The 25,357-nt window shown below is 38.4% G+C and overlaps 2 protein-coding genes across 4 annotated transcripts in view; one reads left to right on the top strand and one right to left on the bottom strand.

Annotated features, from left to right (window-relative positions):
- The window catches only part of RELL1 (RELT like 1), an 88,802-nt gene extending 72,629 nt beyond the window's left edge, over nt 1-16,173 (top strand). Inside the window, exons 8-9 of one of the 3 annotated variants that reach the window (XR_015287423.1) lie at nt 11,624-11,907; nt 15,455-16,173. The gene's annotated coding sequence lies outside the window, so the exon portion shown is untranslated. Of the gene's footprint in view, nt 1-11,623; nt 11,908-15,451 lie in introns of all 3 variants that reach the window. The other 2 variants (XR_015287422.1, XM_086891060.1) reach the window with 2 other exon arrangements.
- Nucleotides 4,381-25,357, bottom strand: part of NWD2 (NACHT and WD repeat domain containing 2) — a 51,016-nt gene continuing 30,039 nt past the window's right edge. Inside the window, exons 4-7 of the mRNA XM_086891010.1 lie at nt 14,153-14,356; nt 12,429-12,573; nt 11,535-12,124; nt 4,381-10,026 (exon numbers count right to left, since the gene is read on the bottom strand). Coding sequence (XP_086747136.1) covers nt 6,091-10,026; nt 11,535-12,124; nt 12,429-12,573; nt 14,153-14,356 — 4,875 coding nt within the window. The 3' untranslated portion in view covers nt 4,381-6,090. The remainder of the gene's footprint in view (nt 10,027-11,534; nt 12,125-12,428; nt 12,574-14,152; nt 14,357-25,357) is intronic.

The raw sequence follows: 25,357 nt of genomic DNA, 5'->3' as shown, positions 1-25,357 counted from the left end.
TGGAAAGAACTGGCACTAAGATTGCATCACCCTAACTGCCTTTGTCGCAGCTGGGGGGTGCAAAGCAGGGCTAACAAAGCCTTCTCAGCAGTATAAATAAATAATTTTTTTTAATTTTTTTTTTTTTTTTTTTTTTTTTACTTATGTGAAGTTTGGCTGCTGTATTGAGTGGGCGTGCTGTTCTCACTCTATAAACAACGCCGGCTTTACAGTTGCCTCCTTGCCTTGCAGGGATTGCATCCTCGCCTTCCCTGTGGGAGGAGGGTGCTGGATTACAATCCAAGGGCTTGGTTTGCCCTGCTGTATTCCCCTCGCGTCCTCTGCAGTGAGCTGAAGCCGACACTGTCAAACGCGTGCCAGCAGCGGGCAGGGCAGGCAGGTCCCCTGTCCCGGAGCCGGGACTCAGATGCGCCACCTGGCCCCAGCCTCCCGCTGCAGGAGCCAGCACGGAACGCCACGGGCCACCAAAGAAATTCATAAAAGCTGCTTTGGATATTCTTATTTTAAGCAGACAACTATGTCATAACGTGAAGACCAAGCGTCATTTGCAGGTTATGAGCTAGTGTGCTGCTAAACTCTGCAACAGGTCTTTGGCACATTTTAAATATTTTTCTCTTGCAAACGAGTAGTTTTAGCTGAAAATGGACTTCGAGAGCCGGGAAGTTTGTTAATACAAAACCTTCACTAAACTCTCCAAAGGCTCCCTGGTCAGTAAATAAAGATTTGCCAGGCTGACACATGCCCAAGTTGTGAGAAGAGGTGAGGGGGACAGGAGATGCAGTTTAGGGCTACCCCTGCAGTATGGATCTGCAGCTGTGAGCAGCCCTGTGCACAGAATGTGCCTTATGGCCCATATGACCCATATGGTCACCCCATGGCCAACTTTGTATTTTTGCCTGTGGTATTTTGCCACTGTACTTGCAGCTGCTGGGCTAATGAGGTAGGCTAACAGCCCGAGAAATGTCCCAGTCGAAAAGCTGCGTTTTAGGCCAGGAGGCTGCTCAAAGCAAACACAGTGAGACTGCCTTCCCCCTCCTCCTGATGCTTGGCATCTTTTTCAGACCGCTTCCATGGCTGATGTATGAACTGTCTTGTTCCACAGACGGTTCATTCTTGAGATTTCTTGAACCAGCACCCAGTATTTCTGTCGTAGAAGGGAGTTCTGCCCCAGTCCCTGCAATCCTGTAGTTTTCTGTATGTGCCAACTGCTGGGATCTTTCTGGGTTGATTGCCTGACAGGTTTTCGCAGATGTGTCCTGAAGGAAATGATCACTTGTCTCACTAATCCATAGTGCTTGCTCAAAAACACGGGTGTGACACTTTTTCGAAGGAACAGTAGTTAAGACATTCAGCCTTCAGAAATCCTCTTTTCCCTCTAATCTCATTCTTGTACCTTAGTCGACTGTTTTGGCTGATGTTTTCTGGAGAATGTTCTTCTGTGATAGAAGGCTGCCTTGAAAAATTGCAGCCTAAAAGGCTGACTTTATGACTTTATATGCTATTATTAATGTGATATTACAGTGGGAAGTGCTGGGCAATTTACTAACAAGCAATGGGATAAGGTAGGCAAATGGCAGCAAACTATCCAGTTGCTTTGGAGATGTTCTGTTTTCATCTGTGCTACAGCCTGTCTGCATTTTTGCTTCATCTCTCACCTTGCAATTCTGTGTATTTCACTTTAAATGTGCTAACTAGATCTATTTTAGTCTAGAAGCTTTCTCACATGCACTGCAATGCATGTGTAATCAGAGATGTAGTAGGAGAGCAGGCAGATGATTTTATTTATACAGTAATATGTGGTGAAAGCTCTGACAGTGGGAACATGTGAACATGCCTTAAATCCATTTTTGTATATTCCCTGCTGAGGCTGGAGAGGAGAACACTGAGCGACCACCAAAAGAGCAGGTGCTGCAAATGCAGAGTGTACCATGGCTGGGAACACATCTGGGGCTCTGCTGAGTTGGATAGTAAGCAGGGGCAGCACAGGTCTGGGATGGCAGGGAGAGGAGCTTGGTAGGGGCAGATTTTAACAGTTGCTTGGAGAAATGTGATTTTAAGAGCATGTTATACTGGATTGGAAACATTCCCTCACACTCTTCTGCTCATTGGCCTCTGTTTTCAAGTGAATTCAGCATCGTATAGCTTGTCCTTGATAGTGCAAGACCCTTTTTCACAGAAGGGTGATGGTTCAAACTGCCCCTTCTGGAGAAACACATGATAAAATGCCTCACCCTGCCTTGAGAAGCATTGTGATGACTATTCCTGCAGCCTTTGACCTTCCTGTTAAAATTGAGAATTGAGATTATGAATTAGATGCACACTGAGATAATCAGTTCATGCCACAAAAGTCAGGAGTACCTCCAAAATGCAAGGAATGGTGTTCTGTAACCAGGCTGGAAAGGTAAACTGCAGGAAAAAATGTAGCTCACTGGCCTCCCTGCAGCCATGTGGTGATCAAGGAAGAGATATTGAGTAATGCCCATAACAGGCTACAAGAACCTGAAGTAGGTTATATTTGCAGCACAAATACTTTATAATGATTCTTAGTAACAAATCCTTGTTAATGAACTCTTTCCAGAGGCCCTAGTCCACACTTGGATGACTATCTGGTCAGTTTTATGATTATCTTAAAAAAATGCATTAAAAAGTATGAGGAAGAAATAAAAATAGATTCGAAATAAAAAAACTAGAAGATATAAAAATAGATTTCAGAAGTCTGTCCTTTTGCAGTCTTAATATTTATATTAAAACAGGTATTTTTAAATCTTTTATCAACAAAATGAAACAATGCAGATTGCTGTTAACAGCTTTATGGAAGAGCCCCAGAGGACCCATTTTATGACGTATCATATGGACAAATTTATAGTTTTTGTCAAAGAGATAATTCTCAGGATTTTAAGTTGAAACAGTCCCTTCTGCATACGAACACATTGATTACATTGATTACATTTCAGCAATCAATATTTGCTTTAAATTCTCATTGCAAAATGGCTAAAACTTCTGTTTCCGCAGGTAAAGGGCTTGAGTGTGCATCATGGAGAAATCAGGGCTGGGGAGCCAGTGAAACCTGAATGCCTTCTGAATGCAGACTTTTCCAGGCTACATGTTAACTCACATTTTGATGTTATCTGATAATAATGTGAAAAAAAGTCGAATGGCCACAGGCTGTTTGAAATGAAGTCACGGGCCATGCATTCCCCAGCTGTGCTGCAAAGGAAATGACTGATAAAAATATTTTTTCTAGCCGACCTCCGGCTTACCTTTGTCTGCCAAAGAATTTCCGGCTAATTCCCTGTTAAAGCTTTCTTGCAGCTACAGCCTATTCCTAGAATCTTCTGTGTCAGAAAATACAGACCCCATCTGAGCTTGTTTACAGATGCACTTTATCTAAAAGATAAATGAAAGCTTTTTTTCTAGAGATGCAAATAGTGCTTCTTAACAAAAAGTAAATTGCACTATTCCTATATAGGGGTAGAACAGCACTTGGTATTTGGATGGCTCATTATTGGAGAAAATACTTTGTCTCACCACTGAATACTTGGGGACAGGTTTGTGAAGGGCTGTGGAGCAGTCACTCTAGCAGTAGAAAGTATTAGCAGCCTGAAGCCATTAAGAAACATGTGTCTGTGTGGGCTCAGTGTGATGAGTCTGACCCCTGAGAAATTGATTCAGAAAGCTGGCAAGCTGAACAAGCTAGGTTAGGCACAAAGTGTGATTCTTGGGGGTGTCCTGTGCAAGGCTAAGAGTTGGATTTGATGATCCCTGGGGGTCCCTTCCAACCCAGATTATCCTCTGGTTCTGTGATTACATTATACTCCATTACTACCCCAAATCAGCCACTCTCCTGGCAGGCAGAGGATGTATTTTACTCTTCCAAAATAATGAAAGAACTAACTTTCCAATATTACACAGGTTATGGAGAGGGAGTTCAGGGCCAAAATGCACAAGTCATGCACCATGTTTGAAAGAAGGTGAAAGTTGCCTATGTTTGGGACAGGATCCTGGGAATTGTGGTGCCCACAGCCTCTTTCCATAACTTCACAGGACTGAATGGGTGTGGGGTTTCAGGTCCCTTTTTTTTTTTTGCTTTTTACTGGGTTGGTCACAAAAGCCTTAATGTCTGTTGATTTGCATACTGTCAGTATGCAATCTAGACATAAACATCATCTAAGCATGGTGTTTTGTTTATTTATTTATTTATTTTTGGCAAATCTCATTGTATTTTGAATGCTTGATTTAATTAGCTTCAATAGGAAAATACTGGGATTTCTCCTTCTCAATACTGTCATTAAAATTATTTATGTACAGGCCAAAGGAAGCTGCAAAGGCATGTCCCTCTGCCAGAGTGAAATTTCCATGAAATTAAGGGACTCACACAAGTCTGCTTCCATAGTTTATTAGTACAAACAATGCATACACAAGACTGTATATTTGTTTGAAGACTGCAATAGATTTCTAATTTAACAACTCTGTAACAAAATTTAACTAAATTTGACATTTATGAAAATATAAATCTCTGATTGGGTAGGTTTTCCCAACAATACAAAGTTTACATAAAAACATTCAATATGATCTATTGTTGCAAACCAGTTAGGAAAAATCATTCAGGTCACTTAATATACTATATTGGCTTGTACACTGAACATTCACACACTACATTAAGTTCTAGTTTAGCATTCATTTCTTGGAAATTTGTGACATGAAATTCTGATTTTAAAAATAAGATTATTCTGTTTAAATAATTTGAAAATATTTCCATGGGTGTGCCACCTTTAAGATATACAAGTAGGCCAAAATTTTCTTATCCTTTCAGATGTTGTCCAGTACATAATCTTACTTAGGAAAATGTAAATTTTTTTACAGAATTTGTCATTATTTCACAATTTTTGCCTTGAAACTGGTAAAACTGTACAAAAGGCTCAGAACAGTTTCTAAAGCAGAAAGTGAAGCTTGTATGTATGTGAAAGTAAGAAAACCCCATTACAAACTGGACTAGGAAAGGACCTCTGGACAGCCTTTACATTTAGTGGAATATTTCAGCAGATACACAAACAGTCCTAGAGTGTTTGGTCATTTGATCTGTATTTATCATGGGAAAGAACAGAAACAATACTAAGGCAAAAGTTATAAGGACTAATACATGGCATGTCTGAAAACTACCAGGATTACTTTGGAGACACAGAGATACTTTAGACTGTCTTACAACAAAATGGACAGCAAACTTTTAACATAAAGAAATTAATGCCTTTAAGTGTTCATCAGTAACGCCCCTTCTCTTTGAAAAATTTTCATTACGACCTGTACTAATATACACTATGAAGACAAAACGTTTCCCCAAACCAAAAATAAAACCCCAATCCCTACACTTCCTTTAAAACTCAGGACTTTTCTAATTTTTATCACAATACAGAAACCTGAAATCCCTGCATGCATTTAAAAAAGAACAACTTTCATTCTGTTCATTAGGGTGAACAAATACTTGTTGCCTCATATGCTGACATGTTAGCAGCTGACTGGCACCTACTCCTTTCAGCCCAAAGATTAATGCCAATTAAAAAGAAAAATAAAAGTAAGTATTTTTAAAATGATGATGGAATGTATCAAGTGTTCCAGGTTGGCAGGTGACATCTTGTCATTGCACCATCAAGCAGAAAAACACATTTTTGCAAGTGGGTATAAAGTTGACTGTTAGCTATAGACCCATCTAGGTGACTTGGAATATAAAATAGTGGTCTGACTTCTCACCAATCACTTAGAGCCTTACTTCTAGTTAAAACAGTTTGTCAACCACAGATATGATCACCTAACTTCTGTAATAGCATAACAATTTTGATAGTATTGCTAGAAATTTTTAATCAAGGCCCTGGTGAAATTCTGGACTAAACCTTGTATTCTGAAATTAAAAAAAAAAACCCTGCAGCCCATTTGCTTTACGTTTGCTTTTATGTTTACAGAAATGTAAGACAGGAAAAAACAGCTGGTCTGCCCTCTGCTGTTTCTATCTGTCTTCCAAGAAACTGATTTTTACATGAATTCAGAAGACATACCTAAGCCAGTGTACTATTCAGATAAGGTCGTCCAGATGGTTACTCAGTTGTCAGATGCAAAACTGTGTCCTCTGCAATCTATGGCTGAGCACACTTTCTCATAGCAGTAGCTGTGTCTTTTGGTTGGTGTTGCTTCACTCACCTCAGCCTCTGTAACTGTAATGGGGCTATCCCTTGCAAATACTTCCGTTGATTCCCTCCAAATGCAGTCTGCAGTGACTTTGAAACTATAATTGTGACACTTTGGCCTAATCACTTGTGTTGTGTTGTTGAAAATCTGACGGCTGTTTGAAGTAGCAATTTTGATTTTCAGTGCAGCATCAACACGATCCACTACAGTGTAAGTGCCTATACTTCCATCATCAAATCCAATAATAATGTTTAAATGTCTCTGTGAGAGTGCAAGAAAAGTGGGAGTTTTATAAAGGGAACAGGCACCGATGTTTTTGCCATCTGCTAGCCTCATTACAATTAAACTAGAGACTGCACCATTATCATCATCTTCTTCTCCGCGACAACAAATGTACACCAGGTAGCGGCCATCGCGAGACAGCCTCTGCCGCCAGATGACACCCGGAGCGTGAACCACACGAAGCTTGCCGCTGTATAAATCAAGCACGTTGATGTTCTCATCACCACGGGTTATAATTCCCAGCTTCCCATTTGGAGATATTTCAAAGTCTTCCAATTTTTTTAAGAAGTTGGTGGGCAATTGTACACGTCTGCAGATGACTTCCTCTGTTAGGCTCCAAATGTTCACAGTTTCAGTAGAAGTTATAAATACTACAATATCTGGGCAGTCTGGTATCAACTTAATATCCACAATGCTCGCACCATCATCACAGCAAAATTTCTTTGTTATGCTGCCTGTCCAGAGACTCACTGCCAACACTTTGTTTTTTGCCATTCCAACTACAAATGTATTTGCAGTTGTTATAAATGCATTCTGTAAGGCAACTAAAATATTGCAAACCCTATGTCCTGTAGCCAGTCGCCAAACTCTGGATGCATTTTGCTCGCAGAGAGAGACGACAAACTGATCATTATGAGTAATCATTAGCTCTGAGATTTTTTGTCCATTGATGCGAAAGATATTTTCACCACTAACCGTGTGCCATACATACTGGCTGCATTTATCATCTGAAGTTACCATTATCTCTCCAGAAGAGGTCAGCACACAGTTTTCAACAATACCTTCATGCTTGAACACAGCTTCAATAAATCCAGTGCTGAAGTTCCACTTATGGACAGAATCTGATCCATCCAATGTGTATATTAATTCACCTCTGGCTGGCAACACCAGTCTTTGGATGGGTTTGCCAGATTTGTCAATATTGGACATAGCAGTTATGATGTCTATATCCCAGATAGAAAGGACACCACTGGTGGATAAGGATAGCAGCATGTTATGATGATTTGATTTAATTAGCCTGACTATAGTTCCTGAGATTTCCTGTAAGCTTGCCATACACTGTCCAGTATCTCTTCTCCAAACAAAAATGGCTGAGGTATTTTCCATTGAAGCAATTATACAGTTGCCATTTTTGGACAACACGGCAGATATAAAGCGCTCGTTGTGTTTAGCTCTAAACTTTTCAGCCACCTTCCACACATGAGTGTCAAGAAGCTCAATGCTGAGAGCCTTACAAATTAAAATTGCACTTTGGTCTTCAGAAAGTTCTATGCTGACAACTTCGCTGTCTTCTCTTCTGCAGTCAAAGTCATCTGTAAGCTGGGGTTTTGCAATTTCCTCTGTATTCCAAACAGAGAGGCTACCTTCACTGTCCACCATCACCATTTCTTGGGCTGTGTCCAAAATGAGAAGGAATTTCACAAATCCACTTGAAAATTCAGAGGTCACAGTGGTCAGCTTCTCTCCACTGCCCAAGTGGAAAATGGTCGCGGTGTTCAAGTACTGCCCGCAGAATGCATAAACTCCATCTGGAGAACACTGCACGCAGGTCACTTCGTACCAGCAGTGGAAGTGATAGAGAGGCCAACCGTAAAGCAGATCTATTACAGTAACATCTTTACTGGCCTCCAGCCAAGCAAGCGCATGGTTGACCGATAATGTAAATCCATTTATAAAACTGGAGTCCCCTGCAATTCCACAGTGTTTTGACCCCTTAATTTCCACCTCAGACAGAAGACAGGAATTTATGTTATCATATATCAAAAGAGTGTTGTTTGTTGTAGCTACTACAAGGTACTTTTCATCACTAGTAAGCTTCATCCCTAAGATAACAGAGGGAGCTGTTGTAATTTGCCTTAGTAACTGGCGGGTTTCTACATCCCAGGTGCTAATGGAGCCATTTTCTAAAGCAGCAATAATTTTGCTGGGATTAAATGTAGGCAAAATCTCAGTGACATGCATGCAGCTGGATGACAGCGGCAGGCGCTCAGGGCTGTAAGTCACATCCATGGAGGAATGCAAAGGGACGATAGAGCAGTACTTGGGTCCATCCTTGTCACATTCTAGGAGGAGATGTCTGAGTTTGGGCAATGAACTTACTACTGGGAGAAGTCTCTGCTGCAATTCAGCTGAGAGTGAACCTGGGTATTTTACTACTTTGAACTTTATACTGCGGAGGGTACTGGCCAGAAATTTCAGCTCCTTTTCTTGAGAGTAAGTGTAAGCCAGGTCTATGTCAGAAAGCGCTTTATCAAACTGCCCTATTCTGATCATGGTGTACAGCCAGCTGAAGTTCATGATGACTCCGTACAGAAGATCATCAGTTCTTCCACATCTTGTTAAGTGATGAATAAGCTCTGTCATTTTTCTGTGATTAATAAAAAAGATATCAGGTTCCAATGGGTTACACTGGAAGACCCATGGCTGATCTGGTGCCTGCCTGTCAAAAGCAGCCTGATCCATGCAGTGCTTTTCATCCTCATTCAGGCCTCTACTGTCATGGCCAGGACAACCACTCAGATATTGGTCACTGCTGTAAAAAGGTTTTCTTCGTCCACCTGACCAAACACCAAGGAAATACTCTGCCATGACCGTGTGCATTTCACGCAAGTCTTCTTCATTGTGCAGGTACAATTTCTGGGCAATTAGTTGCAAGTGCCTATTTGCCCAAAGAAGCAGCGTTACATTTTTCACCTGTCGCTCTATTAAATACCCCTGTAAGCCCTCCTTAAGTCTTGCAATGTATATATATGGAATTCTCAGTGGGTTACTCTCTCTGACTCTCTCATTCAGTTCATACATAACACTGTTGTCAAGGGCTAAAATATCCTCCAGTTCCATTTCACTTAGGCCAGATTTGGACATAGTGATGTAGCCAAGTGCCCTTGACAATAGTCTTGACCCACACTTGTTTTCCAGTGACCAAAACAACTGCTCTATGCTTTCATGGACAGTAACACAGAGGGAGGACTCATCCACATCCTTATGAGATCTCCAGTGCCTGACCTCTCTGAAGGTTAAGTTCACAAACATAGGCAGTGTGCACTTGGAGAATGCCTCATTAACATAGATTTGTTGCCCTGATGTTACTTTCCTTTTAACTCGCAGCAGCTGATGTTTCAGTACTTGACTACACATCTTTCTGTCCCTTGCAGTCAATTCAATATAGTTGCTTTCTTCATGAATAAGGCACCTCAATTTTTGCAGGATCCCGTGCTTGTTTGGCAGTGTTGACAAAATTATCCGTACTGAACGTGGAAGGTGAATGGGAAGCCACCAGAGCTTCCTACCATCATCACTATCTGTGAGCTGTTCTAAAGCATCAAATATAATCACCAGTGGCCTGTGAAATGAAGACTCATTCAAGAGATTTATGAACAAGTCCCGAAGGTCATGAATCTTTTTTGGGTAACTTTGTACAAGGCAACGATAGTTGACTGCTAGTTGTTCACATATGCTTTGAAGTATATTTTTCAGATCTGTACTTGTTTCAGTGGATCCCAAAAATCTTATAACTACCACAGGGTCTGAATCTGGTCCCATCTCTTCTTGCAACCAGGAATAGGCCTAGAATATAGAGCATAATTTAGTTTATATCTCAATGAAGCACAGTAACAGAGTTTATAAATAGTGATAGTCTATATATGAATAAACATTAAAAATATTACTGGTTGAATAGAAATGCTTTCACTGGCAGAGTTCAAGGTGGGTGCACTGAATGAAATTCAAATCATATAACATCTTTGTTTAGCACAAAAAGGCTTACATCAAAGGGGACATGACTAGAATGTACTCCATAAATCCCAAGGTACTGTTCACAGTATCTGAGACTCACCTCTGAAAGTAAGTAGATAGAGTCTCTTATAAATAAACTTCATTAGACACTACACAATGTCATCCTTGGTCAGGCACACCAGCCTGCCACCTCAACCGGTTTAGCATTGACTCCAAGTATAACTCTAAGGACACAGATCGGAGTACAGATTGCGCTTAACTAGCTGGTTACTTTAATCCCTGGCCCATAGAACTGCACTTTGCCTTGCTGTACCTGTGACTTTTACTCTAAAACACTGCCACAAAAATCAAAATGTATCTGTCTCTTGAAGTTTTTTTGGTTAGAGTACTCCAAGCCAGTGAGTGGTGTAACTTCTTTAAATCTTCCCAGGCTGTGCAGGCTAACACATCTCTTCACCCCACTTTATGTAATTACAATATTTTAAAAGAAAAGCAGAACCAGAGTCTCTAGGCTGATCTATGTACTCAGACATGAAATGAGATCCTGAGTTGCAAATCACAGTTTCGTATATGCAGCTAATTGACTCCACAGGAAGTAGATAGAGGGATTTTAAACAGTATTGTTCCCTTCATTTCCTTCTGGCTGATGTAGTTGTTTCCCAGCTCACTAAGCTAAATTCTCTGACCACCCTTCCAAGAACTCAAAGTTGTGACTGTCACCTGCAAAATTAGGTCTGGTGATGCCAGCTTAAGTCCTTTTCGGCATCCTGTTGTGCCTTGCACAAAATATTTCATTCATTTCCCTGTAGTACTCAGCTCAGTGACTTCAACAGCATATGCCAGATAAATAAGTGTGGGTATTTTTGCAGCTTAATACATATAGATTTGTAGCCAGTGTATTAGAATAATTCCAGAATAATTTCTAATGAGAATATGAGATGGCAGGACTTGGAAAGACATACTCCATTTGTGTTTAAGACTAAAACCAAAATGAGATGTTTAGATGCTTGTGGATTCAGAGGGCCTCAGAGGAGCAAGAAGGAAAGAGATCATTCTAAAATAGACATTGTTAATTCAAAATATATTGATTCCTATTAGATTTCTAAGAGTTTTGATAAGCTATATTTGTTTTGGCTAAGCACGATACAAATACATTATTATTGAAAGCTAATATTTTTCTGCAAATGTGTACAATAATATGCTGAATATACATGCTATTATTTTTATTTCATATATAGAGAGCTGATAGATCTGTTGAGAAAAGAAATAATTAAAATAAGTTGGCCTTTACACACAGTAATGCTCTCAACATGAACTTAGTATGTAAGTTGCTTATTTACCTTCTTTGCTGCTTCAGCTAGCAAAAGAGTCTTCCCTGTGCATGGTCCTCCATATATGATAAGAGGGTTAATGTGTCCTATTTTTCTAGGTAAAACGTATTTGTGGACTATGTTTAATGCCTCACATCTATATTCATAAAAAGTGGAGTATGTTTTACATAGCGATGAGTGTTGAAGAACTTCGTCGTACAGCATGTCTGTCTCTGTGTCAAAATTCTGCTGCACTGTAGCTTGGATTATATCAATCATGTCTTCATAGAACTGTTTACCAAGTCCTTCAATGTAATGGCTCTCCACTTCTTGGGAGTAACCCAGTTTCATGTCACAGTGGGTGACGGATGTGTACACTCTCAGATTGGACGATGCGACAATGGTAGGAATGAATTCATCCCTGAGCTTGATCAGTTTCTCATGGGCCTCAGGATCTCGTAGAAACTTCCCAGCTTTATGTACCACATCCATGTATTTTCCCATCTCTGGAATTTTAACAAAACGCTCGATGTTGGCAATTTTCCGGATGTAACAAACACACTTCTTTAGGAAAGCTGGTGTTTGTTTACCCAAGGCAAAATCAAGTTCATCTTCAATAGCTGGGGATGAAAATAGAACACAAGAGTCTCTGTCAACTTTTCTTTATAAACAGTTCAAGAACATGCCCTACCCACAACAGGCAGACTCGATTGCATTTATTCTCTGTAAAAACCAGAAAAAAACAAACACAGAGAATTTGCTGGGTGCTTTTGTATGGGTTTTAGTCTTAAGAAGCACAGCAAATCATTTTTCCCCCCTTTAATTATATGAGAAATGCCATCAGAAATATATTTTCATGTTTGTGGAAAGGTTGACAGAAAAGACAATAAATGAATACATAGAAATTGTTAGTGTGAACTTTACCAGAGGAAAGATATCTCTTTGCTTGGCTGTGTTTCATTTTTCCTTTCTCATATAGCAATTTCACAGCAGTCTTAAAAATCTTCTTAATCTCTTCTGATATATCTTGCCATTTGTTCTCATTCACAGAATTCGAAGAAGATTCCATCTTTTAAAAATATCCATAGTTAAAAGAGTAGATGTAATACATAACATATACAACTTCATAAAATCAAAGTTTAATATTCAAGGCCAAAAATAACATGGTAACAGAGAAACAAATACACTAACAAAAATAAATAAAAGTTAAACATTTTATACTGCAGATGATCATATTGTATTCCATTTTAGAATTTTAAGAGTTAGCTCCTTGGAGTATTTTCTAAATCCCTTGTGTCAGCAGCTAATGCAATATTTTTCAAGAATAAGGCAAATAACACCTTTATAGAAAGAGGGTTTTGAGAATCAAGCCTGAAATGATGATACTAAAGCAGGAGCAATATTGCTAAAAATTATTGTTCCCTTAATGAGATGTAATAATGATAATAATTTAAAGTTGGATCTCAAAACTGAAAATGAGGTTCCTGTTACCTGTAATTAAGTGCCTTATATTAGCTACCATATTTTAAAAACACAGGATTATATGTAACATTATGTTCATCCATTCATTGCTATAGTAACACTAATCTTAACTGTCATCAGAGAGAAATTCTAATATAAATTCACTAATCCTTTCAGATGGTATCTTGTAAATGTCAAGCTGGTGCTTTCTCTAAATCAGCTAGGTTTTATTTACTGCTGGTGAAATATTTCAGGGGTTTCCAGTTTTCTTGGAGTGTGGAATATCCAGGATAAATTCCCTAGAAACTCTTTCTTGACAAAGCTGAGTATTTTTTATTACTTTCTATAAGTTTATGAGATGTAACTTCGTGTTGCATCTTTAAGTTATGTTACATCTGTGTTACAGCTTTAAGTTATGAACATATTTTTATTTAGTCCCATGTTAGTCAGTAGCTTCAGGAAATGTACAAAGATTTAATAACAAAACCCCCCAATAATACAATATGCACTCAAAATGAAGTGTAAGCTCTTTTAAAGACTTAATTTTTTGTACACTAAAATATGTCCTTAGGTATATGCTGGATGTGTAGGAGGGTAGAACTGAACCCTGAGAAATAGATACAGTTTTTATTGTCATCAATTGAAGACAAATGCCTGCTTTAAAAATTACAATTAACAGTGTTCAAAAATCTTATGCTAGAATGCAGTTAATAATTTAAAAGTATGATATCTGATTCAAGACAGTGCTAAGCACTTGTTTGACTGTTGGAGTTTTCTTCTATGGGGATAGAAGGGAAAATGTGTATTTCCTCTGCAAGTCCTGCTGATTGAAATCTAGCAAAGGCACAGTACAAAGCAGAAGAGCCTGAGTTCTCCATGTTTCAACACCAGGGAAGGGAAATCTGTACAACTGTCCACTAGCCCTAACAGGTCACAGACGACCCAAATGCACACTCTCTAGCTGGCAGAGAGTGCATCAATGCATCAAGGAGTTGTGTTCCTTGGTGTTTTGCAGCTGCTCCTTCACCATGTACAGGGAAGAGCACCACAGCAGCAGTTGTTCAGATGTGGACAGGGCTGCAGAACCTAATTCAAAGACAACAACAAATGCCTTAGGGACTGCCTGCCACTGTAATGCCACTGTAATGGAGAGAGAAAAATTTCGCGAGCAGTTGACTATGACTTACCGTATTCTGGTAGTTCTTCAGCATTTCTGATTTTGGTCTGAGATAATATGCTGGTGGCACTGCATTCTCATCCCTGCAGTACCACTCTTCTAAAATCCTTGTCTCTAGCTTGGCCTCTATAGCAGCATCCAGGATCATTTCAAATTCTGCTGACTCAACTTCCCCCGGTATTCGGATGTTCCCATACTTCTCTCCCAACAGGCCCTATGTATTTACAGAAAAGTAGGGATTAAATTTTTCTTTTTCATTATGTGAAAAGCATCTTCAGGATCTGAATTTCCTAAAAGTAAGTCTGGTAGTAGTGTAATGACTGAAATTACTAGGAAGGGAAACATACACTGTGTGACAGGAATTACTGTGAAGGGTATTGTACAGAGCTGTATTTTACTATAATGACTTTGAAAATTTCAAGTAGATGTATTGTCTCTCACAGTACTAACTAGTAGTAAAAATACAAAGGCATTCAAAAGAAATAATTAAAAAAATACCCTACATACTTAGCACGGTATTGACTCATGTATTATTGAGTTCCATTAGTCACAGGTTGAGATTATCCTCACATGCAAAAGCAAATTGAAATTGTGGCTTTTACCAGCAAGGATCAGTGTTGCAGAACCACAAGCTGCTTTGCTGTCTTCTATTCTTGTTGTCTTTGCCCCAGTAGCTGCCCACTGAATGAACAGTGAGCAAGGAAGGAGCAAATACTGAGTAGAAATTGGTCAAACACAATTTTAGTACCTCTGCATAAACTTCTACATTGTGGAAAGCAGTTCTTAAACTGGGGCACAGGAGACATTTCCCATTAAAAAATGAGGATTAAAATACTGGTTGTGGTGCTCTAAAATATACTCCTTTAAAAGAAATTTATTCCTGTAGTTTACTGTCTAAAAATTCTGTATGTCCTATGATTTCATAGACAGTAGTGTTATAGAAAATTGCTGCAATCTTTTGAAAATTTTTTTCAAATTTGTGATCATCAGATCAATCCTGCATTAAATACTTGGTCCACAGAAGTCAGTGAGAATTCTTACCTAATTTAAAGTGTGATTTTTCAAAATTATTTCCTCATTTTAAATGTATTGAGCAAAGATCTTGCACTAATGAAAAGGAGTACTTAATGTGGAGAGGAACCAACAGTATCAGAATCTTGATTTGAATCAGAAAGATCTTAGTAAAGTAATGCTAATGCAAAAACAGTAGTGCCCTAAAAATGTAAATGAGCATGTTTGTAAATAATATCTAAATATTCATTATTTTAAACCACTCATCATAATGAGAAGCTGTTTTAAACTCTTCCAGCAGAAGAACACCCTGAAAATCAATAACTGATGACGATGATGACGATGATGACGATGATGACGATGATGACGATGATGATGATGATGATGATGATGATGATGATGATGATGATGATGAATCCTGCTTCACTGATTATGAAAGCATGAAGCAGCAGGACACTTTGCTGAACCCAGCTATGTTGGCACACTCCAGTGGCTCACCATGCCAGATGCTGCAGCCCCAGAGCAGACACCAGAGCAGTGCATGAATATCTCCTTCCAGGGAAAATCAGCTGGCTCAGACCACATTTGACATTGTGTAAACTAACCTGGCTGATTTTTGCCTGGTGCAGACTAGGGAGAGCTCATGGACTACCATGCTGGCTCTGAGGCAAACACTTGGCATCCTCCACAGAGGAGCACTGATGAAGAGCTGGTGGACAGGAACAAGTCAGTGTCTGTCCACTGCTCAGGAGAATCGAAGGAATGTAGGAATTGTGATAGTTCATATAACCCAGGATCCAGTTTCTGACAAGTCACAGCATCCAAGTCCTTCAAAAAGCTTCTCCAATAAGAAAGGCTTTAGGGTAAAGTTGAGTTTGCCTTGGCTGCCCATTCAGATCCCACCACAGCTCCAGGACACACATCAAGGAGTCAGGCAAATGGAATGAAGATGTTCAGCAACTAGATTTATGTAATAATAAATTTAATGAAATAAAATGATTCTGTATTTCTGTAATTAAATTTATTTTTGATTTGTGATTATTCCAGCTAGTAGCTCCCCTCAGAGAGGGCTATGTTGCTTCACATAATGAGATAGCTGGGGAAAATTTTGAAGCTTTTGCTGTTCTGATCTATTCATAGAGCCCTGTAATTTTAGAGTTCTGAAGCTGCAGAGGTTAAACAAAACATAGTATTATTTTCCTTCTTCATTCAAGTGAGGTTAATAACTTATATCATGCTGAATTGGAAAGCCTCTTCACATTCAGGTTGACATAGAAATCTTATAAATTTCCCTCAGAAGAGCTTTTATCTTGTATAGAAATTATTATTTAAAATTCATTAGGCTACATTTTTTCTGAATGTAAGTCCAGTGGATTCAATAGACAGTTGCCTGAGAAAAGATCAATAGCTAGGCCCTTCATTAGCAATACCAAAATATCAACATTATTATGTCCGATTTTAATGTACTGCATTTAATCAACTAAATTTGTTTTGGAACTATTTTGTGTACTTTTCTTTTTCTCTGGAACAGTTTATGCTGTTCTCTCTACGCTGTATTATAGTTGAATAATGTCATGTTTTACTTTAAAATGAAAAGGACAAGACTTTTTTTTATACCTCTCATCTGTCATTGAAAAAGACATTATGTAAATAATCTTGTATTAGGGATAATCCTCCTGACTACTTGAGCAAAACACAATAAAAAAGAACTTTGACATGATCCAGCTAACCCTAAATACAGGGCTAAGCAGGTGTATCACTGCTTGTTTTCCATTAGCAGTGGCACTGGTAAATTAAAAAAAAGACTAAGGGGTATAAACAGACTATATGTATTTTCAGGAATTTTAATACACTGTTTCTAAGGCTGCATGACAGCCTTAGGGTGAGTGCATTTGCAGGCACAGGCTGTGAAAACTGCATCTTCCCATGCTAGAGGTGAAGCTTGGAAGTACCTCCTTCCCTTCACTCTCTGGTGTCATTCTGGTTAAATTCATATCTATCTGTAGAAGTGTAATCTATCAGGGTACCACAAAACAACTCAAACCCTAGAGGCCTCAATGAGAAGCTCTGGACTACACTTTTCCTTCAGGAGCTTCAGTGTCTGAACTGCATCTGTGTCAGAGGCTTGGAGCAGCCTCTGGAAATATCTGTCCCATCTCTGTTTCCTGCAAATTCAAGTAAGTACAGATTTCTTCTTAGAAAAATAAAGAAAAATAAAGCAACAGGATTGAAAGTAAATACAATTTCTAACACTCTTTATGTTGTTTCACACTTAATCTGTAAATAAGAATTACCATTATTTGAGATCCTTTTGAAATATATTACAGTACTCTACTCTAGTGAGAACCTAAAGCTTCAATTTGTGATAACAACATTGCAGCATTTTGATGATTATTATAGGGAATTACTTTTGAAGGGAACAGTAATGTTTACACTGTGTTCACTATCAAGAGACAGTTTTATATGCAGACTCGTGAACCAAAATCTCCCACCTGATGAGTCATTTTCCTTTAATAGTAAAACAACAAATTAAAGACTCATTAGATTGAAGGTGATTGAACTGTATAAAACCACCAGGCTGACAAATGTATAAAACCCTCAGCAACCATTCGTGTCTAACAGAACTTTACAGAATTAACTCGGAGCAACCTCAGCAGTAGTCTTGTTAGCTTTCACAGAATCACAGAATGGGTTGGGTTGGGAGGGACCTCAAAGATCATCTACTTCCAAGTCCCCAGCCTTGGGAAGGGACACCTTCCAACAGACAAAGCTGCTCAGAGCCCCATCCACTGTGGTTTCCATCAGGGATGCTTTGCTGAGCCTGAGGCTGAAATCACAATTAAATGAAGGTCAAAAAACTACAGTCTATAAGGTGTGCAAATATTTTTCATTCTAATGTTCTTGTGTGACAAGATGCTAAAATTATAGGTGCAGTCACAATAATGACCAAAAGGAGGACACAAAGAAGATTTATATTTGATCTTGAGATATGAGGGATTCACATGGCATATCATATGATTAGTTCAGACATCATCACTAAAATATTCATTAATTCTGATGCCATACATTATATTAAACCAGAACAAGCTGAATGTTAGATATATTTAATTCCAGTTAAGATACTCGATAGTAATTTTAATAAAAAACAGCTGTCAAATATCAGCAAATTATATTAATTACAGATTGGTTTAATTAATCTTTTTTAAAGAAATTATTTATTGACATCTGCAAATGCCATTTGAGAAGTCAGATTTGTAATGTTGTATGGAGTGGTTTCAGCTACTTGCCAACTTAAGAGCAACGATTTTTTTTTGCCATTTTTGCCAACAGAGATCAGCTAATTGGAATCAGTCCTATTTCTTGGTGTTTGTGAAGACATGTGACACTGAAGTGCATACATATGTCCTCTCTGCCTCTTCTCAGAGCAGTCCTGGATTGCCAGTTTTCTGAAGAATAAGCATTCAAAAAATAATCTTTGAAGGAATTAAATCTAACCACAGTTAATTTTTTAACTTAATATACTTCCTTGTGTACAGGACTAAGCACTTCTTAATTTAGTTTTGCAAGATCCATGAGGAATTAGGAGGTATTCCTGTCTCCATGTGACACAAGAATTAAGTGCAGGGAATTAAGCCCGGGCTGGGACCCAGAGCTGGGACAGGTATGCAATGGTTAGTCATAACCACACAGCGGAAACTGGTTTTCCTAATTCTCAGCTCTGTTCTTACAGAAACTGCTCACTACTGAAGGAGGAAAGTCTTGACCCTTCGTGATGAGGTCCTGAGTAAGTCACATTTCAGCCTACTAAATTAATATAAGCTTAAACTAAGATCACTTATTCAAAGTAGAACAGCTCCATTAGGAGAACAAGTATCTCACACTATTGAAGAGATGCTCACTGCTTCACAATGTGAGCTGAAAATTGGAGGCATTTAAGTGCTTTTAAAACACTGCAGGGTATTAAGTTCATCTGTTGCCAGGGGTTGGGAAAGGCTGGTCTTACAGATGTCCCAGAGGTGTCCTTCCAGCATTCCCAGGAGAGCTGTGGATCACAGCCTGGATCATGCCACGCCTCAGCAGGAGGCCTCACACAGAAATCTGGTGTAGCTCATGGGCAACCCCCTGGAGCAAAGCACAGCCATGGCACAAAAGCCCTGTTTCAAAACCTCCCCTGAACGGGAAGAAGAATGAGTCTGTGGTCATCACTGGGTATAAATCCCACTCATCAGGCCTCAGAGCACGAGTGATGGAGTCAGTCCCACATCAAAGGCCCTGCTGCTGCAGCCCCTTTCTGTGCAAGCCATCTCACAGCACTGTATAAGCAACTGAATATTAACTGCAGCAGAAACATGAATGTTTTCTTCCCATGGTTTGCATGACTCACAAGGGCTACTTGGGGCACAAGTCCTCTGGATCACTCTCCCCCCTATGGTCACTTACTATTTATTGCCTTCTGTTTATCCTGGGGTCAGAGGCCTAACTCCCTACTTCCTCAGCCTTTGCTTTTAGGCTTCCTCCCTTTTTGCAGAAAAATCTTTCTTATGAAATAAAACCTTTTCTTCCTCTTTAAAGCCATACATATCAGTCAAATAGCCATTTTTGCTCAGACAAATATGTTTTTTTTTTTCTCTACTGCTTACTGGGACACTCATTCAAGCATTATCTGATAGAATGTATATTACTATGTAATGGATCATACTTCTATAGACAAAAGAGACACATAAAGAAAAAATATTAAGTGAAATATTGATTTCTAAATAAAAAAATATAAATAAAATTTATAAAGAAAATTTATATTTAGCACCAGGCTTAAAAGACCTCAGATTTCATCCAAATATTTTTTCCTAAAAGTAAACTTACTGTAATCAGATTCCAATACCAATCAATTTATTTCAGTTGCTATATTTGTATGTATGGAGACAAAATCACTTCAGCACAGCTACAAGAAATGCTCCATTGTTTTCAAATCTTTTTACATGCATGCTGGCTACATTCTATGTCTTGTCTTTCATACTGAATTTTGAGGTGATAAGACAAGTGCATTTACATGTGCAAACCTGCCTAGGAAGCCACTCATGTTAAGGAAGACACACAGAATTGTAACATGTCAGCATTGTTTACCCTCCAGGTCTGCAGAAATGTGGGGTTAACTGATATAAACAAATTTACAGTAAATCACATCTTGAAAATCTGAAACAAATGGTCAGGATACCAGTTTTTAAGGGCCTTTTATTTAACATCCCATCCTAAGAAATTTAGTACAACTGTAGCTCTTTCTGGTTTCTTGCAAGTATATAATAACTCTGTTCTAACATTATCCTGTAGAAATCTCTTGTGTGATACAAAATGCGCAGGTGCAGCCAGATATATTTTTGGGGGAAAAAAATAAAATTAAAATTACAGGATTAGCTGGGTCCCTGCCTGTCAGGCATATATATATATATATATATATATTTTTTTTTTTTTAATATAACTTACGGGAACAATAGCTAACTCATTTCAAATTCAAAGCAAAAATGCTAATGGTGAAACCATAGTGAATCATCTAAAGCCAGCAGATTACGTTTACTTCAATTTATCTCAATGGAATATACACGTTAATTGCTTGTTAGGGCAAACTCCAAGCCATTGTACTGGAAACTGGAACCAAGGTGAAGAAAACTGTAACACTCTTAAATTGTGCTTAAATTAAACCAAGTTTTAGGAAGTTGGAGTTCCAGAGTAGCCGGTGGCCAGGAGATATGTCTACTCATTTTTATTGTACTTCCAGTTGCAATGAGGTACAGTGTAAGGACCTCATGACAGAAACGTAGGGAGAATGTCCTCCAAACAAATAAATACATTTGATGGCTTTTCTTGCCTGTCAAAGAAAAAAAGTTACATTGCATTTGTATTGTCTCCCAAAAATAGTTCCATTAGAAATTAAAAATATTAGAAATTAAATTCTAATTAGAATTAGAAATTAAAAATACGAAAAAAGCACAAAAATGTCATAATCTGTGATTTCTGGGATGTACAGGTCAAAGTGTCTTTTAGAGCAGGATTTTTCTTCTCTGCCAAGAGTTCTAAAGCAGTGCAGATTATCAGACAGAACATTAGAGCTGCTGCAGATCTCTTAAATCCTCTTTCCACTTTTACTATATCTCAGTATGGAAACTTGTAAGTTCCTGATAATTTTGCCACTGACTCAGACTGCCTATCCGTAAAATGAGGCTAATGATAGCTTGCAAAATAAGTATTTTATTTTGAGTATTTCTATTTTGATATGCAAAGGATGTGTATTTCTGTATCAGCAGTGATGGAACTGTTATTTTACACTGTTTGTCCTTTTTAGTTTTTAAGGGAAAAATGATATCATAGAGCAGTATCAAACATTTTCATTTGCTGTTTCTCCATAGGTTGAAGCTGTGAATAAATAGAATTAATTTTAGAACTTCAGCTAACTGTAGAAAACACAAGAAATACAACATTTAATTAAAGTTGCTGAAGCGAATAGGAAACTGAAGGCATAATAAAGACATGTCTGTACTGAGAATTATTTTTCCACCTGCCCAGATATATATATTTATGTTCCTTGGCTTGAGAAATTTTGCAGTGTGCTGTTTCACAGAACCATGCCCTAATTTCTCTCTTCCCTTTTTCCCTGGAGGCACTCCAGAAGTACCCTGGGGGAACTGTAAGAGTTTCATAAACTTGAGTCAGGTCTTGGTTTCAGTTCCATGAAAAACAAAAAGGACTGTTGAACTACCTTGTAAGAAAACTGACTGCAACTGGGACTGGAAGGATGTGGTGCAAGTGCTGAAGTGTTTTGCTGTGAGTACAGTTCTTGAGATAAAAGGTGCAGAAAAGAAGAAAATGATGGTGTAGTTTTTGATGCTTCTTGATGCTTGACCTGTCTTTCAGAAAACTAAAGAGAGCAGCCAAATCTGGTTGTAAATGAGCCAATTCCCTCAACTCTGAACTTCACCCACAGTGCGGTATTTTTAAATCCAAAGCTTTTCCCTAGTGGTAGGGAGATATGAAATAAGGATGAGTAATTTCTCAGGACACAGTGTGTAGGAGCTACCAGTCTATCACAGAGAGTGAACGTGCTTCCTCAGAAGAAACTCGTGACCCACTTCCCCAATACAGTTTGCTTCATCAGAACTCTCCTTACTCCAGGCTGAGAAAGTATCAATGGTCTTCCTCCACAACCTCCCTGTCTTCTACAGGATCATGCAGCACCAACTTAGTTCTTTTGTTGCCTTTTCCTTCATTGCTTAGCATTGCTGGTCTTTGATCAGCCTGAGCATAGATGCAGGTGAGAAAATCAGTCAAAAAGGATATAATCAGGGAAGAGGTCAGCGAATAAACATAGCGTAGAGGAAGGACTGGAGATTTTGCCTACCTCTGCCTAAAGATCTGAGGTGCTCACTCACTCTGATTCTCCTCCAAACAAATGTGTTATTCTCACTTTGCTCTATTTTTGAAATTGTATGGAAGATTTCTTGACAGGCATGTACATTTCTCCTTTCACATAAAGCTCAGAACCTTGCAGGTAATTCCTACTGCAGCCTGGATTTCTATCAACTCTCTGACAGGTCCTGTAACACTTGACAAGAATGTAACTGGGTAGAAAAACAAATCAAAAGGGTTAGGTTTAATAAAAGACTGTAGCACATAGCCCAGACTGAAGTCAATAACCTTGTCTGTGGAAATCACTACCCTTCTACTACCCTTCTCACAGAGAATGGGGAATGCACCTTTCTTGCAAACAGCACGGAGATCAATATTGTCTTTTAGAGGAAGGCATGGTGGTGTAACCTTCCCTGCTTTGTAAAATAATCACAACAGTCATCCAAGCCGGAAAGAATTGTGATTTGAAACCCTGTCTTGCATCTCACAGGTGAAGTGTGGCTAATGGGGAAAAGCTTTTCCTACTACTGCTGTTTAATGTGCCTTCCTGAGTATCCAGGGACACAGGGATCATGGAGTCAGAAAGGAAGAAGACACTCTGAGCCTATCAGTGTAGTCAGCCGGGAGGACAGGGCACTGGCTTCTGGACACCAAACCCTGGAGTTAAAAGCTGGCAGTCCTCTGCATTCTTACTGCCCTCTTTGGTACACTTTGTATGCAAGAAGGGGCCATATCTTTATTTTCTGTGAAATATGCTCTTGTATTTATCAGAAAAGCAGCTTAGTTTCTGCATTCCCATTTTGGGATGATATTTATGTGTTAGACAGTGAGGCAAAGACAATGGATGAGCTAAATCTGAGCAAGGCAAAAAGGGCTGAAGAAGACACTTAAGGGATGGACAGAGGCATCTAGTCTGTAGTAACCTCCAAAGCTGCAGCAGCTGAGAAGGGGTTTTTAGAACTGCAAAACCTATCCAAATCCACAGTATGCACATATACAAGCTCCTTATTGGAAAGACTTATATATTTATGCTTTTTTGTAACACAATTAAGCTGTGTGTTCTTAGTAACATATACAGCTGCTATGAAGGTATTAGAAAGTGTTAATTAATGAGTATTATCACAGGCAGAGATAGTTGATGGTGTAATGGAATTTTCAACACCTTTCCTGAATTTAGCAATACTGAAGCTAGTTGTAACATGACGTGACATTTCACTGCAAAATTATTTCTTTAATTTTTTCCCCTTCTTATTAGACCTAAACAGATTGCTAATAATTGAGTCTGCAAATGAAAATCTAATTATGTAATTAAATGTAAAAAAAAAGATTTCACAACTTTCATAGAGTAGTGCAGTTACTGAGAGCCTGATATGATCCATGACTCTGTAGTGTGGGATGAAGCACCTAAAACACTGTTGATAAACATGTTTTACATAAAACATAAATGAAGGCCCTCAGAAGAAAAACTAGTATAGGCTGCATTAGTTCTAGCAGATTATAATGCACCCATAATTTAGCATAATATGCACAATATTATATTATTTATATGTATCTATTATTTATAATAGATAAATATGCATAATATTAAATATTATATATATTTATATATTTGCATAATATGCAAAACAAGTACCAGAACATAACATCAATTCTGCTTCACAAGTACATGTGGAATGGCCTATATTGTTTATTTTGACTAGTTCTTTGATTTTGAGAACTTTTATTTATGATTTTTGTGTCCTTATGTGCTAATTGTAACAAATCATTATTTTTTTTCAAGCCAGCTAGTGTTGGCTTTTGTTATTTGGGACAATTACTGGTACTATCTGAACAGGTACTTCATCAGTCTAGTCCTTCAAAGATGAAAATAAATTATTAGAAAATTCCTTGCAGTGTGATGGCCCAGTGAACTTCACACTGATGTAGAAGTGTCAGTCCCTTTTTAACGTTTTTACATGATTTGTACGCATTCCCTGCTTTTCACATGGTTGGAGGGAGAGAACCCTTTTCACCATTTCTTAAATTATAAATTCAGAGGACAGTAGCATAGCTGCAGGATGGAGAGAACTATTTCCTAGGAAAATAAAGCACTTAAGAATGCAAAATGCAAAAATGCAAAAGGTATCCTTAAAGAAACTGAACTGAAGGAAAAACTAAGGCAAGCACCAAACCCTTTAGGCACTTGACAAAGGTTATGGATTATCAAACTCAGTATCACTTGAAGCATTCAGAGTGTCAAAAATCTTTGCAGCCAATTCACACCACCAAATAGCACAATGAGATTGCTATTTCTGATCATTTAAATTGTATTAAATATAAATCCATCTTTTCACAAAGTCATCTTTACAACTGCCATATTTCAAACCATATTCTTCAAAACTACCCAATATTAGTTTTCCATTTATTACACTGATGAAAAAATCAGCTTTATGAATTTTTTTAGCTTCACTTGCCATTCTTCAAGCATGGGATAAATCAAAATAGTGCCTTTCTACTGGGATATCTTCATGACTTTTCTTACACTAATTTTTATATAATAGGGTATTTGACTTACAACTAATGGTAAGAATACAAACACTGAATGTTAAGTACTGCCTGCAGGTAATAGGTCAAATCATTGGCCAAAAGTTTAAAAATTCTGCAGCAGAAGTCCATGGAAATGGAATATATATATATATATAAAAAATATATATGCCACTTGCCTGAATGAAAACACTGTCCTTCTTGCCTGTGCCATGCAATTGTATGACTGAGAGGCAGAGAATGTGGTCTTCCAGAGCATGTGGCCAGCTGATGAACTGTTTTTCCA

The sequence above is a fragment of the Cyanistes caeruleus genome, chromosome 5, assembly GCF_971803275.1.
Source record: "Cyanistes caeruleus chromosome 5, bCyaCae1.hap1.1, whole genome shotgun sequence".
Taxonomy (NCBI): domain Eukaryota; kingdom Metazoa; phylum Chordata; class Aves; order Passeriformes; family Paridae; genus Cyanistes; species Cyanistes caeruleus.
This window is presented reverse-complemented; position numbering and strand designations above follow the sequence as displayed.